Below are 15,825 nucleotides of genomic sequence, written 5' to 3' on the forward strand. Positions count from 1 at the left end.
CCTAACTCTACCACTTCTCTGTGATGCATGGGACCAGCCACTTAATAACTCTGGCCTCCAAGGACTCACTTTAAAATCAGCACAGGCCTTGTTAGAGTTGCTAAAGCAAGCAAAGTCATCTATCCATTCGAGATAAGCCACCTTGCTTGCACTGTGTTCAGGGCTGTAAGCAATGGTAAAGAATATGACTGCATGTTGCCACTCTCTCATGCTCACCTACTTTGAATATTGCATATTTATTTTGGGTAATGTGATCCAGAGACCATTCGAGGAAGATATCTGGTGGTTCAAGCCTGAAGGACTAGAGCTGGTCATGTTTGGGCTGAGGGTAGGCAACCACACAGATTTGGAGAGTGATAAGACACCATACTCAAAAAGACTGGCTTGGAGCAGACCAAAGGAAGTTTGGTTTTATGACTGCTGCAGAAGAATCTGGAAACTGTCCAGTCTCTGTCTCTCAGGCAGTGCTCACAGCTGGGAGGTGAAGGGCAGTGAGCAGCAAGGAGGGGTGGGGCACAATCTGGGAGGACTTGGCAGAAAGTAAGTCCTCCCTCCAGAGATCTGGGGAAAGCTGCGAGCCTGGATACGAGTGCATGCGGAGGTGAGAGCAGGTGACTGCAGAGAAAGGTACTGCTAGGAAACAGCACCACTGACTCAAGGATGCATATGTGTAGAGAAGGGCTGGAGGTGCGAAGAGAAAGATCCAGAAGGATCTAGCGCAGCATTGCACAGAAATAACCAGAGAAGATAAACCAGCAGCATGAGACCCTCCAGAAGAAGTGCACTGAGTGGACCTTGGAGAGCTGGGGAGATTCCCTCCTGGAATAGCAAGGGGTGGCAGCTGCATGCCCCAGCCAGTTCTTTAGAGTGGCCACCTGGAGTTGTGCAGGGGGAAGGACAAGAGCTGAAAAATAACCGTATGCCTGGTGTCAACCAAGACTCATATCTTAAGCATATTTAAGGGAAGAGAGTGGAAACACTCGTGACACTTGTCTTAATCTGGATCGTGTACCCAGGGAGGGCATACTCGAAGCCCCTGTGTCGATCATGGGTGTGTACTCACTTCCATGGGATTTAACTGAGGCGTCTTTTAGCTGCCATCTCAGGCATGGGCCTTTCCCCTGCAGCCCCCTTGATAAAACATAGGCTCCCTTTCAGCTTGATGGCCAGGCCTGCCTCTTTTATCACCCAGTTAAAAATTTCCCCAGCCGGGAATTCTAGTCTGTTCTTTGAGGGTCTAGCTGGGATGGGCTAGGGACAAGAAGGCCTGCTTTTTCTCCAGTAGGGTTCAGTCCTGTTTGGCTGGCTGCTGTTCCTCCAGGACTGGACAAGGAGAAGAGGAAGCAATGAAAGCAATGTCTGCTGTGCATGGCTCCTTCAGCTGTGACATGTATTTGTGTGGTGCAAGGTCAAAGTGGCCTTCTCCTCGTGCCCCACAAAGGCCATGAATAGATATATACATTCATAGATATAACCTGCTCAGTCGGTATAAACTTACTCTGGGTATGGATGCTTTCAGGGTTGACCATTAGGCAGTGCTCTCCCCTGGGAAAGACCACTTCTCCTGCTCTCAGCATTCCTTGGCTACCAATAGTCCTCTGTGTAGGGCCAAGGCCTCACAAGCTTCCCCTAGCTCACACCGGTGTGTGCCTTGATGTCAGTTTTATTCTAGTTGTGTCTAGTCTGCCATGTTATTAAGTCCTCATGGGTGTAGCTTCTCTGATATTTCTAGGAGACGCAACCTCACAGCCAGCTCCCTCTGCCTCTGACTCCTACAATCTTTCTACCTCCTACCCCCTTAGGATATTGTTTTGTGGACACATTGGTTAGGATTGGGCTCCTCAGCTCTGTCTTTGAATTGGTTGTGATTTTCTGCAACAGTCTCTGTCTGTTGCAAAGGGAAGTTTTATTGATGAGGGGTAAAGTTAATACTTACTCATTGGTATAAGGACAAGTGTTTAGATTACTAGGGATGGTGTTGGCTTAGTAAAGGGGCAGTTGTGTGATCTCTTCCGAGATCTCTGAGTAGTTGGCTAGGTTTCCAGTACCAGGTATGATTTCCCAATGAGTGGGGAAGCTGTAAGTTCAATGAGGAAGCTGTCGGTAACAGGCAAGGTATACATACCGCTACCGATCCCTTGGTGCTGCCATGCTATGCTGGTCATTGCTGCAGTTCATAGGTATCACAGCTCGGTAGAACGTTGGGGGGACAGAGGCATTGACTTTTGACGGGGGTTCAAGGTGCTGCTATTGAAGTCTCTGCATTGGGAGATATGACTCAGTGGCACTGGGAACCAATGTCATGGCACAGAAAGGCAATAGTATGGGACTGTGTCTGCAAGAGGCACTGTGCGAGGGATACAGATGTTGCTGCACCAAGAGCTACCACTGCCAGGGTGCAAAAGCAAGGGCTGGGCACAGAATGAAGCTTACCAAGTGGAGGTGGAGGTAGGAACTCAGTCATGTTGTGATACATTATTGCAAGGCAGCTACACCTGTCCACCAAGCAGACAACACAAGGAAAGGGTTGGAATTGAGAGATCAGCTTAACTTGCAGTTCAGAGCCCTAGAATCATCTTTTCTCTAGTTTGTAGACATCACAAAGGGTAAAGGGGGATCATTCACTAACAGGCAGCCAAGAGACCTAAATAATACCATAGGTCAGATGCAAGGGGCCTGGAAGCTGCCCTGATAGCCAGGACAAACAGAAACATATTTCACTAAGCTGCGTCATGAGCCGCAGGTACCCTGGGGTCACAGGAGAAAGCCAGAGCTCCAGACAACTGTGGCTCTGGGGACAGCGGATATAGGACCAGGCAGAGTGGACTGACAGGTGGAGGGCAAGGCCTACAAAACCTGTCCCTGTGTACAGTCCCAAGTGCCATCTCCCTTCCCATAAGGAGCACCTTAAAGGCTATAGTGGAACGGGGCTATTTCTAAAACACACACACGGGGAAAGATCGCCACCTGGTGTCCAGATACTAATACTTCCTCTCCGAAGGAGAAAGTCAGTGTCTGAAGACATCACAGAACTGCCTGCAGACTTTAAGGGGTGGTTGTTTTTGTTTTTGTTGTTGTTGTTGTTTGTTTTGTTGTTTGTTTGTTTTTAAATTAGTAACACGGGGTTGGGGATTTAGCTCAGTGGTAGAGCGCTTGCCTAGGAAGCGCAAGGCCCTGGGTTCGGTCCCCAGCTCCGGAAAAAAAAAAAATTAGTAACACAATTCAGCCCACTTTTGGGTGATTGATCAGATGAAAGACTACTTTCCTTGTATGTGTTTGTCAGGGTGCACATGCATCTATGTGAGCATGCACACGGCAGTCGATGACAGGTTCCAATGTCTTTCTTCAAGTGCCATTCACCTTGGTTTAGAGACAGCGCCTCCCACTGACCTAGAAATCATCAGGCAAGCTATTCTGGCTGTCCAGGAGGTCTCAGGGATCTGTCATTCATTGCTTCCCAAGCACTAACATCGCAAGTTCATCTCCGTTTGTTTGTTTGCCTTTTAAATGTGGGCTCTGGGAATCAGAATCAGGTCCTCTTGCCTGGGCATTGTGCAGCAGGCACTTTGGCAATGGAGCCCTCCCAGCCCATGAATATATCTTCTCATAAAGCAAAACACAGTGACCTCAAATAACTAATAGCTTCCCATGATGAATTTTCCTTTGTTTGTGAACCTAATCTGTCTGCCACCCTGACTGAGTGAGAGGCATGGCACTCGGTTAAGAAACCAGTTGCCTACCAATCAGATCAACTTTGGACATGTTGCTTCTAGAAGCTACAGATGTCTAGAGGCGGTGAAGGTGTGAGGTGAGAATGCAGGCCTTTACGTAGATTCTCCAAACAGCTGGAGAGCTGGAGGGACTGGACAGCACGGGAATCTCTTGGTGCCCTGGATAGAACACAGGTACCCTGAAGGGCTGAGGGCATGGACAAAGGACCACAGTTCTTGAAAGTCTAAGAGGAAATAGTCTCTCTCTCTCTCTCTCTCTCTCTCTCTCTCTCTCTCTCTCCCCTCTCCCTCCCCCTCCCCCTCCCCCTCCCCCTCTCCCTCTCCTTCTCCCTCTCTTTCCTTTTCTCCTTTTCTCCTCTTTCTGGCCTCTGTCTCTATTTGTCTCTCTCTCTTTGTCTGTCTGTCTGTCTCTGCCTGTGTGTATTTGGGCATGTATCTGTGTGCCCGTGGGGAGAAAGAGCATCTGCAAGTGTGCTCATGTGTAGAGGACAGAATTTGACCTTAGGTCTTTCTTCCATTTTCTCCAGCTTCACTTTTGAGTCTCACACAGGATCTGAAGTTTCTAGATCCTACTAGAATACCTACCAGCATTGCCAAGAGCTCCTTCAGTTTCTTCCTCCTAAATGCCCACTGCTGCATAGTGTCTTTGGCTTGGATGCCGGAGATCAGAACTCATGTCATGCCCCTACCTAGATGTTCTTTTTAAAGTACTGTCTTTTCTTCCTAAGAGCAGGCTGAGATAGGTCTTAGGCTGTTTCGTGTTGCCAATGCAACACAACAACTGGGTAAGATTTAAACAGAAGTTTACTCCGTTTATGGTTCTGGAAGCCTAAACCCAGGCGACAGCCTTCTTGTAGAGTCTCAAGGCAGTTAGTGTGGCACTGAGGATCAGGAAAGCAGATGCTTCCTCTGGTCTGCCTCTCACCCCTTCCAAAGACACAAATGATCATCTCAGGGGCACCACAGTGATGGCCATATCTAATCTTAGGTATTTCTCTAAGTCTCTTCACCTAAACAGCAACAACTGAACACTCATTGCTTTTTCTGTGGGGTGTTTTGCCTGCTGAATGCAAGAAAACAAATCCAAGGTGCCTTGGGCAGTAAAGCCAAGGGTTCTCTGGCCGCATTCTCTAAAAGGACTCATCCCAGCAGGATGCTGTGTCTACAGAGCAGACTAGCTCTGTAGCCTGACCACTCCCTTTGGATTTGGGTGCTTATTCTGCGCGTGCTTCCTCAATTCGCCTTTAATCTTAATCTCTTCCTGCCACTCTGCAGAGATGTAAATAGGTTGAAGCTTTGCTATTTTCCACCACTTTTGCTGGAGAATCTCTCCGTAAATTCAACTGAAAGTAGTCAGTATGAGTCCAGTATGAGTCGTGGTTCTGCTTAAATGCTTTGCTTTGAAATCTCCTCTAGCAAATCTAGAACGTCCTCCTAGTGACTCACTTTGCAGTTGAGTCCTCTACAAGCCCCTGGCCAAGTTGCTTGTGATGTTGTAACCAGGGTGATGTTGTAACCAGGGTGAGGACGACCTTTCCCCAATTCCCAGTAGGCTCCTCCTTTTCACCTGAGAGTAGTTCCTTACTCTCATATTCTGAGGCCCCGAGAACATTCCAGAAGATCCATTGGAACATCCTAGGTTCCTGTTCCTCCAAAGTTCTTCCTGCTTAATCTATCACTTACTTCAGACATGCCTATGTTGTTGGGTGCTTGCTGTTAGCAATCCCCTCCACACCTGGAACAAATCTAAGTTTGTTTGGTGTTTCTCGTTGCAAAATGCCACAGACTGAGTGATTTTTAAGAAGAGATTGATTAGGGTTCCCTGATGCAGTGGCCTAAGGCTGAAAGAGAACACCCGGCAGTGGTCTTAACTCTGGGGAGTCCCCAAGGCAGGGAATTGCAAGGCAAGGGACAGGGAGTGCCCCTGTGTGTCTCCTCCAGTCTCCCTCTGCTTTTCTGAAGCTACTGCACCCCATCATGGGGCTTCACACTGATGACCTTACCTAATCCTTCTTGTCTGCCTGAGTTTCTACTTCTAAATGCTCACCTAATGGTGTGGGTGTGAATTCCTATTCTCGTATTAGCACGCAAAAGGAAATAAGCTACCGCATGTGTTTGGGAGGGAAAGAACCATAGCAAGTTTTATTTATCTGTCTTCCGAGATAGATAGAGCCATCAAAGAATGTCAAAAGCTCACTTGTGGTTTAAAAAAAATGGCACCACACAATTTAAATTGTAGTGTTTGCAAAATTAGTTAGCTAGTGGTCTACATTTTATTCCCAGCACTTGGGAGGCAGAAGCAGGCAGATCTTCTCTCCAGGTCGAGGCCAGCCTAGCTACAGAGCAAGTTCCAGGACAACCAAGTCTACAGAGAAACCCTGTCTTGGAAAAAAAAAAAAACCCTAACAAATAAAAATAAGAAAAACTAGTTGAAATTAAGAAGCAAAAAAAAAAAAAAAAAAGGAAGATGGTGTTGACTCAGGATTGCAGGAATAAATGGGGAGCCTGGAGGGCCAAGTGGGACAGTGGGACTTCCACACAGTTAAGTTAGCAGGCAGAGCGTTTCAGAAAAGAGACAAGTGCCGGAAGTGTGCTGCGGCAGAACACAGCTTTGCAGGCCCCTGCAATGCAGTGTTGCAGTTTTGCCAGAATATACTAGAGTGAGAGGGTGGAGGTTTCTTCTCTGCTAAGGCAATTTGCATTAAAAATAAATACATAAAAATAAACCCACCCTGATGGGAAATAAAATTACTGTGAAGATAAATCTGTATGGGTCAGGAGTAAGAACTGGACAGTTGTCAGGGTCAACATCAATTTCCCTGGTCCCTAATGGATGACATGGTTTGCTTCACAAGGCACACTGTTCTCTCCTGCATCTACTCACTTCCCCTTCTCTAACTGTCCCAGAAAGAAAGAAAGAAAGAAAGAGAGAGAGAGAGAGAGAGAGAGAGAGAGAGAGAGAGAGAGAGATTCTAGATAAAGAAAGAGAGATAGTCTAGTGTCCTGGGCCCCAACCCCACTGTGAGACCACTGATCCTTGTATCCACAGGAATTCCATGTTGGAAGAAGGAAATGGTTGAAACCAAGGACCAACCAGAACAGAAGCCTATATCTAGACAAAGACTTTCCTCAAAGTTTTGGCAGCTTGTCAAAGTTTGCCTTTCAACAGAAACTAGAGCCAACACAATGATGGATTTATGATAGGAAGGGCCACAGACACCATGATTACTTATACATGCCTCCTGCTCTTCACTTAAACCTAAACCTGTGTCATGACTCTCAAGATGGACTTGAAGTCACAGCTGAGGGTGGAGGTAGTTACTGGATCTTTTTCTTTCTAATGTGATCACTTTGGATATATGTTTTTCTGTTTTTAACTATAAATTGTGTCCTTTAGTTGGCCTGTTGAGGTTAGGCAGCCAGGCCTAACTTTTTAGTTACCAGGGATTGGCTCTGACCCTCAACCCCAACCCAATGTTCTGCTTGTAGTCTTACACATTCTGTTGCCAGCCTCTGAGGAAACCTGGGCCGTCTACACAGACTGTGTGTCAGGTTATGGGCCTGTCTTGCTTGGGTGTGAACAACAATGACAAGACATTCAGCTGTTTTGGGGTATCTGTTTGGTCTTTTCAACCTCAAAGAAGATAGCTTGAAGAAAGGAACAGTGTGCGAGGCGTCTGAGGTGTACTTTCCATCACGAGACATCATCGCCACAGGACCGACAGGTCTGGATGCCCTCTTAATAAATGCAACAGTATTGTTGAAATTTCAGAGATTGGGACTTTGTAACAGAAGACCAGGAACCGCCAGAAACTTCCTAGTAGACAGATACTGATGGCAACAAAGAACATTTCTGAGAGTAGTGGATACAATGTTAGGAGGTCCACCAGAGATCAAGCCCTGATTTCTAGTTGCTGTTAAGGCTGAATGTGGATCTTGCCTTTTCACCTCTCCAGCAGAAATGTGACCGTGGTTGGGAAACCGCTCGAAGAAGTTATTCCGTGTGCTATGTGCAGACACACCCCACACATTAGCTGTAGAGCACGGAGCCCTGGAGGATGGCCTAGGAGGGTGTTCGCCCCCGATGCCGCGAGGCATTCCGGGAACTGTAGTTTTTCTTCCGCTCCCTACTTGACTACTGGGAGAACAGTTCAGCTCTGCAACTTGCACTCTGCAGACCCAGGCTCGGGTCCTCCCTTGGCAGTAGGCATGACAATGACGTCACAAAACCCCGCCCCTTGGAGGCTAAAGGGATTTAGATGTCTACACAGGGCCTGTAATGAGGCAGCTGACAGGGGCGCACAGACAGTTAGTGAGGGCAGGACCTGGCTCTTGTTCAGCTCTTCCAGGGTGTGTCCTAGGGATTTGCTCTTTGTGCGGTCCCGCTGCGTGTTGGCTTTTTAATCAGGCGGGGCTGCGGACAGCCCTGATGGGGGCGGGGCCGGGTGGGGCGGGGACCTCGTGTGCTGTCGTCGCTTTAGGCCCTCCGGGCTGCGCCGCTCCTCAGTGCTCTGAGCTGCTTCGCTGGTCCGAGCCTTAGGCCGGCTCGACGGGGACCTCAGTGCACGCATGGACCTGCCCGCGCCCGGCGGGAAGCGGCCAGGCTGGCGGTGGCCCGGGCGGCGGAGCAGGGCCGAGGCAGCGGGCCCCTGAGCGCGCGCCCTGCAGGCCGGGCCGCAGCACCATGATGCCCGGCGAAACGCACCCGGCGGCGCCCGGGCCAGCCGACCTCGCGCGGTGTCAAGGCTGCGCCTCCCTGCAGCAGGTGCGAGGATCCATGGCCGACCGGTTTGCGTTGTTTTGGGGGCGGGTGCGGGTGCGGGTGCTTTGTTTAATCTCAGACCCAGAATTGGTTCAGCTGCTGCGATGCTGGCGGGGGACAGTGAGCGTGCTCTTCTGGGCTCCTTCTCGCCTGCGGGACTCAGGGGTTTGCAGGGCCGAATTGGGTTGGTGGGTGACGCTGTCTAAGTGCGGAGGGAATCATCCTCTCTGGGATGAAGGCCTCCTCGCACTCCTAATTATTTGTTGCTTGAAGGCAAGGGTTTTATGTTGCGTTCCCGGTTTGCTAGACTTCAAGATTCGGAAGATACATTTCAGCTTACACGTATCTATTAATATACCATCAAGCGTAGCTTTTGTTAAGTAGTATGTTAGTTGTCTGATTAAAATGTCCCAATGAAGATATGTAGGTCTGGTTAGTTTGTTACAGTGGCATGCCCTGTTCTTAACAATGAATCATTGCAGATAGGTTCTGGGCTTTACTGATGCAATGGAAGTAGTCCCCAGTGCTCAGTTCTGGAGACTCTCACAGCTTTCTGTCTTAAAGTCCCGTTCAATTATTGTCAGTGGCATAAGGGAACTCGCCCTTGCCCCTGTTCAGTTCGTCCCCTTTCTGCCTGGTGTTCTAAGTACTGTTCACTTTCTGGTAAGCCAACTGGACACGGATAAGATGAACGAACGTGCACAAGTACTACTCGACAGGCTTTTAGATGGAAAATGTAAGAGGGTCCTGGGTGAGGTGTTGAGGCAGTGGGAGTTGGAATGTTGAAAAGCAGCTCCGGATATCGGTTTTTAACAGGTGGGACGGTTTCTTGGTGTTGGATGAGCAAAGCCTGTGGAAGGAAGCCTTGTGGTTGGTGAGATAAGGGATGCAGACCAGGTAGTTATCTGTGGAAACCTGATTTTTATTGTAAAGTGCAATGTCTCTGCGACGATTCATATATTCTAGTCGTTTGGGGAATAGGAAATGGGAAATATGGCACTCTTGTATGGAGAAGATGGAGAACCAAGCCATGTTGTAGCGAGGCTACATCGTGTAGACATCTTATAACCCTCCCCTTCCTTTCCAAGGTTCTGAATGGCATGCATCTTTAATGGACCATATTTGTGTTTTGAGCCTATTCACTCAAAAATTTTTTTTGTTATCCTACTGGTTTATATGTAAATGTATATGTAAAGAGAAGAGGAAAGTTATATTAGAAGTAACATATTGGTAACAAACAGGCAAAAAATAGGAGGGGCTTGAGTGGGTAAGAACCAGGCCTGAAGAGGCTGGGATATTGTGGTCTTCGGAAAAATCATATTTGAGCAAGGTTGTAGGAGTATGAGTTCTTTTGATTATTTTCTTTGGAGCCAGACATCCTAGTGGATGCCTTGAGGCCCGAAGTAATTCCTGGTGTGCTTGTGAAGAAGATGAAGGCCCGTGAGGCAGGGTAGACTTTAGTATTTGCAGATGTCAAAATAGCCAGAAGAGCCCTGGTTGTATGAGCTTGAGCTTCCCCGGATGAGGTGGTGAGTCACTGCAGGTATATTTGTACAAACAGCTGTGTGACCCATGCCTCTCAGCCCTCTGCAGAGCTTCATCCACACACTGCCCACCACGAGTCCCTGTCCTGTTGAATCAGCAGTACCATTGAGTTCTTTAGGTTGCTTAGGCCAGAAACTGGTGACCATCTTAGTGCCTCCCTTCTTTGACACCCTGGATCCGGTTGGTTTGCTGGGTTTCTTGACCCTGCCATCTCTATTTCTTACCACCTTCACTGTTGGAAGCATTCTAATCTATGGCCTAGAAGCTACTGCTTTTGATTCCCAAGGGCATCTTTTTTTTCCCTTCCCTCCAAGCCATACTCTCACATTGGTGAATAGTGAGTAGAGGAGAGGTTCTTTTAGCTCTGTATACACCTGGTATGTAAACTTTGTTCTGTCAGAGGCAAGATCATAAGTAACTGTGGAACATTGTTCACACTTGCCACTGAAGTGTGAAAGCAAGAGTAAGAGTCCCAGGGCCGTGCTCCCACCAAGAGAAGGGTAGCTTCTGAGAGGGCTTTTCAGGCAGTAGTGTTTCAGAGATAGCATTGAGTTCTGATAGCATTTGCAAAGCGAGCCTGGGAAGATGGGTCCCTAGCAGATGATAGAACATCCTAGGAGGTTCTGTGCTTATTTCCTGTATGATGAGAGATGGAAGCTTTTGTCATCACCAAAGCTAAGTGTGTAGTAAAGCTCAAAAGTCACAGGTGGAAGGCACAAGATGAACTGACGAATGGGAGCGGTGTTTGACTAAAGGTAAATTAGCTCACTAATGTGACCCAGTAAGCATTACAGTGAGGAGTTCATCAGAAGCTCTAGGGAACAGAATGACAGCAGGAAAAGCCCTGAGAGTGAGAAACAGAGTAGGGTGAAGTGTTAGAATGGTTCTCATGTTTGGGGTGTGGAGGGTACCAAGATTTCAGCCTTTGAATAACCACATGAAGTATGGTGAAGAAGGAAAGGAAGCTGAGGTAGAAAGGTTGTTGGAAATCTGGGGCTAAAACTTTAAAACATTAGACTGGGGAATTTTAGCTATTTTTCAGAAGTTTGTGGAGTGTATTTGAAATGTTCTAATATACTTCCAAGGTAGCGGAAGCCAGTTTTAGGTTTCTATGGCTTGGAGTTCATAATAATCTTTTTCTGGGGGAGGGGTTAGGTAGTATATTGAGTTATTTGAGCTCTGACAATTCCTAGCTTCTGAGGGGAATCTGGCAGCTGGGTCTGGTCCCTTGAAGAAAGCATGGAATGGGGAGGGGTAGGGAAAGATAAGGAGACTTCTACAGGAATTGGGTTGCTGGCCTGTCAGGAGGAGAAAGATGGCTGGACATCACTACAGCAAGTAGTGTTTGTAGCTTGAACTTTTCAGGAGAGAAATATCAGAAGAAGCCACTGATACTTCTCATTCCTGCAGCTCTCCAAATAGTCTTTCCCACAGTTGCCCCTGCCCTGGTGCTGGACCTTCATTCTGACTTGGAGTCTTAGGGTAGCTAGTTCTGAACTGAATAGTCTTTGCTTGCGGAACACCTTGCTGTCGGTCTGGCCCTTGTTTTCTTTAATGTGGAAGATACAGTTGCCTTTTTATCTGCTGTGTCAGAAATGTATCTAAAGGCAGCTGTGCTTGCCAGCATCCTAAGTATCTTTTGTTAGTTTCACAGAGCACTCTTCACCTTCGGGTTGTAGTCATTTGTTACTGATCTGCAGCCCAGCAGCCACAAGTTCTAGAATCTCACTAGTCACAAAAACCAGTGGGGGTGAGTCTGTTGGTGCTATGTAAATTAGGCAAGCATTGAGTTACACGGTTTTAGATTTAAGCCAAGGGATTGGATGTTGGAAGTCACTTTCCTTTTGGGGGAACATTTGAGACTCTGCCCTTTGCATTAGAGTTGGTCAGCATGTAATAGCTGCCGAGAGTCCCCAGAACAGGAAACTGGTCAGAAGTACTTCATTTAAAGGATCCTCAACTTGTAAAGGAGCTCCAGGAGCTAAAACATGAAGCCTGAGAGAGTAGTTGTTAGATACCTGCAGAGATCACTACCCCTACCCTAACCAAGAGGACCCCTTCCTTTCCTAGAACTGTTGACAGTTGACCCCTACCTGCACACAGGAATGGGGGTCAGCTGGACCAAGAGGGCCCTCCACCTCCCATATTTGCTGATCTCACTATTCAGGAAGTTCAGTTCCAAACAACATAAATAAACCTGGCTCGGAAGACAAGAAAAAAAAAATTGTTCAGTTAGGAACACTGCAGTGTCTAACTGGTAATACTAGGATACTGACATGCACACAGGCCTTGGGAGTGGTTCAGAAGGAGCTCAAACAGGTAACTTGGAAGGGTATGTTTTCTCTCTAGTATAGTGGTTCTCGACCTTCCTAATGCTATGACCCTTTAACATATGCCTCAAGTGTGTGATCCAGTAAGACACCTTGGGAAGACTGACTTCCTTCTGGATGGCAGAGAAGCACTTTAGCTCACAGAGTGGAAAGCGTCTCTTACATCTGATCAGAACTCTTAGAGGTAATCACATAAGGATAGAGATGCAGTACTATTTGAGCTTGGAGTAGTAGGTGAGAAGGACATCTTTGCTATCCTACATTGCATTCTTTTTTTTTTTTTTTTTCCTGAGCTGGGGACCGAACCCAGGGCCTTGTGCTTGCTAGGCAAGTGCTCTACCACTGAGCTAAATCCCCAACCCCTACATTACATTCTTTTAATTCGATGAAGATGGATTTCACATTCCTCAGCCAAGTTAACTTTCTCCTGCCGGTGCACTTGCCTTCTTGCAATTGCTGCACCAGACTTGCTTGTGATGGTGCTTCTTCAGCTTTTATGTGTTCTGATTACATTGAGGCTGTTGAATTGGAACTAAATTCATAGTGTTTGGTGCCATGCAGAAATGCAAAATGTTGGTACTGTGAATATGTCAAGCTTGTGTGCTTTCCTCTGTTTTGACAGTGTTCAGGAGTCATCCTGAACCATTACACGATTGTAGTCCATGTAGAAAGTATGTCATATGTAACGAAAGGCCTAGATGTTTCAGCTGCATGTGCTGATCCTGCTGAAGAGCCAATTTGTCGTCATTCTTTGATGAAGTTTTGGTAGTCTGCGTGCATAAGAATAAATCCTAGAAGTTACAGGCATAAATATAAAAAAAAAAAAAAGAGTAGTGCCAGGTGATGTAGAATAAATCTCATTTTCATCTGATAAAGAACTTGCTAAGTTTGCTTCTGGAAACAAAGCCTTAGCACATACTCAGACATACTCAGCTATAGCAGTATTTAGCCATGCCTGGTTGCTGTATGCCTGTCCTTGAGCGATTATTTGGCAAGCATGCATGTGCGTAGCATTGGAGAGAATTGCTACCTATTTACCATGCAGCTGCGGCACCAAGCAAGTGTTAGACCAGCAGCTTGTTAAGGAAGAAGAAAGAATATCCAGAAGTGACTGAGAAGACCTCGAATCACTGAGGAGGGGTAGGGTGGGGCTGCGGAGAGGGCTGTGCCAGGAACAGTGCTTTCTACACAAACCTTGCCATCTGGACTCCATCCAGTGAACCCATGTGAAGGTGAGAGAACAAACTTCACAAGGCTGACCTCTGACCTCCACATACACCACAGCACACTTGTACACACACAAATAAATTAGTAAATAAATGCTAATGGGAACTCCTGTAACACTATTCAAGGTCACAGCTGAAGTGAAGCATCTCAAGCAAGGAAATCCTTTGCTCGATGTTAGGAAAGACTGAACAGGACCACATTCCCTTCAGAAGAGAACCAGGAAAGGTGTGTGGAGAGTACAGAGGACAAGCACTTTTCCCTTTGATTCTAGCCCAGGCTTTTGTCTGTTTTAGCTGGAATGTGCAGGTAGCTGCCACAAATATGGACACAGTAGGAATGTTACTGTTCCTCAGAATCCTCTGCATTGACTAAAGGCTGTGTTTGAGATAGGAAAGGTGGGCGTAGCCCTGACTGCAGACTTGTCCTGTGAGGTTCTGCATTTAAAACATGAGTGTTACTCTTGATGGTTTTACTGGTTGGAAAATTAACATTTAAAGAACTCAGCTAAAGGAAAGAAAAATCTGTATTTTGATTGTTGGGAATGCCTGGACAGTGTAACAAGAATGCTTTAACCTTCTTTTTCCTAACAGGATTTGGAACCAGCTTGTGATTGGTTCCTGCAGTGTAATACAGATCTCACAAATTACCTTTAAACTTAATTGTGAAACCGTTATAATATTTGATCTCTGTCACATTATCTTAATTTGTGTTATTTTGCTATATTTTTCTGGCAGCCTTTATGTTTTTGCTAAATAGTAGGCAGTCAGTGACTTATTGCGCCCTCAGACCTCAGCGTGGCAGAGCAGCAGTTCTCACCAAGGGAGACGGGCTCTGGGCTCCAGAGGAGTCACACAGTGCATGGGGAGGTTTGCCCGTTTCTGTTGACAAGGCTCCATAAACCAGCTTTTTTAATTATAAATCTAGAACAGTCACAGGTAATGAATCCATGGAAGCCAAACAGCTGACTGTAGCTTTTTTCTTTCAGAACTTAAATGAATATGTTGAAGCATTAATTGCCTTGAAACAAAAAATTATTAATACAGAGTAAGTATATCTGTGTGTTGGAAGACCTCTGCCCATCTCTCCACAGCTGGCTGAAGTGGGTGGTGGTTTGGAGTCCACCGCGGACCCAATGGTGCTGGCTAGGGTAGAAACCCTGAGGTCTTTGCTTTAGTGGTTCACAGGCCGTTATTATAAAATTATGTTTGCCAAATTGTATTTATTTTAAAAGCCGTTTTTTCTCCAAAATTGTTCTGTCTGTTGGGTGTCAAATTTCTTCACCATTTCATGCTGCATTGTGAGATTTAATTATTTTAATATCCCTTGATAGTTTCATGTTTTAGATCAAAAGCTCCTGTGTAGTACATTAAGGAATCAAGGTGATGCCAGCCCAGCATGCTTTTGTTTCTGGGGACCAAAGGGGAGGGGCCACCTGGAATGATTTGAGCCATACCTCTTTGAGGTTGCTTGCCAGTGCCATCGGGGCCTAACTGCTCTTTTCTCTTTTACAGTAACCTGCTGACAGAATATCAGAAGAAATGTGATGATATCCTTTGCTTGCTTTTCTTTTTGGATGTTGGCACTGACTTACGTGTGATAACTCAAAACGATAAGGAGGCCCTCTACAATTCACCTTCCAAAAGGCGGTGTCTACGGGATTAATGGGAGCCCTCTCACAGACACAGCCAACAGCAGGATTTTAGGGTGGTAGCGATGGGTGTGTGGTGGGGATCCTGAACTGACGGGGCCTTGCAGACTCTGTTCTTGTTGCTTGCTCTCATTTTCTCAGGGTCCTTAGCTTTTTAGTGAGTGAATGTTCCTTGTGTGTATGGTGTGACATTAAGTGCTTTGTGGTAGCTGCAGTAATGCTTGCTGATTGCTATGTTTAAGTGAGATGCCGATGTGGTTAGGAAATTGATCTTGTTCTTATTAATGTGTATATCCACAGATTATATAAGTAATGCAATTTTGTATTTGAAATACAATTCTCGGCTTAGACTCACCATGTTGCTAAGCAAGGGTAGATATCTTCAAGAAAAAGCTGGTTCTGCCTCATCTTTTTGTAACAGCTGTCTTGGTTTAAATCTCTCTCAAAAGAACATAATAACATTTCTTTCCAAACAATCAACATGTGTGGACCTGTAGAGATTGGACTCTTTTCAGTGCTGGAGCAAATGTTGCTCTTGCAGAGGTCGAGTTCATGGTCCCTGCAGTATTGTGAGGTCACAGT

At 46.5% G+C, this 15,825-nt stretch overlaps 1 protein-coding gene across 1 annotated transcript in view; it reads left to right on the forward strand.

The window, feature by feature from the left end:
- The first annotated feature begins 8,194 nt into the window (after positions 1-8,194).
- Positions 8,195-15,825, forward strand: part of Ice1 (interactor of little elongation complex ELL subunit 1) — a 39,494-nt gene continuing 31,863 nt past the window's right edge. Inside the window, 3 exon segments of the mRNA NM_001427643.1 lie at positions 8,195-8,496; positions 14,581-14,639; positions 15,107-15,141. Coding sequence (NP_001414572.1) covers positions 8,416-8,496; positions 14,581-14,639; positions 15,107-15,141 — 175 coding nt within the window. The 5' untranslated portion in view covers positions 8,195-8,415.

The sequence above is a fragment of the Rattus norvegicus genome, chromosome 1, assembly GCF_021556685.1.
Source record: "Rattus norvegicus strain SHRSP/BbbUtx chromosome 1, alternate assembly SHRSP_T2T, whole genome shotgun sequence".
Classification (NCBI taxonomy): Eukaryota; Metazoa; Chordata; class Mammalia; order Rodentia; family Muridae; genus Rattus; species Rattus norvegicus.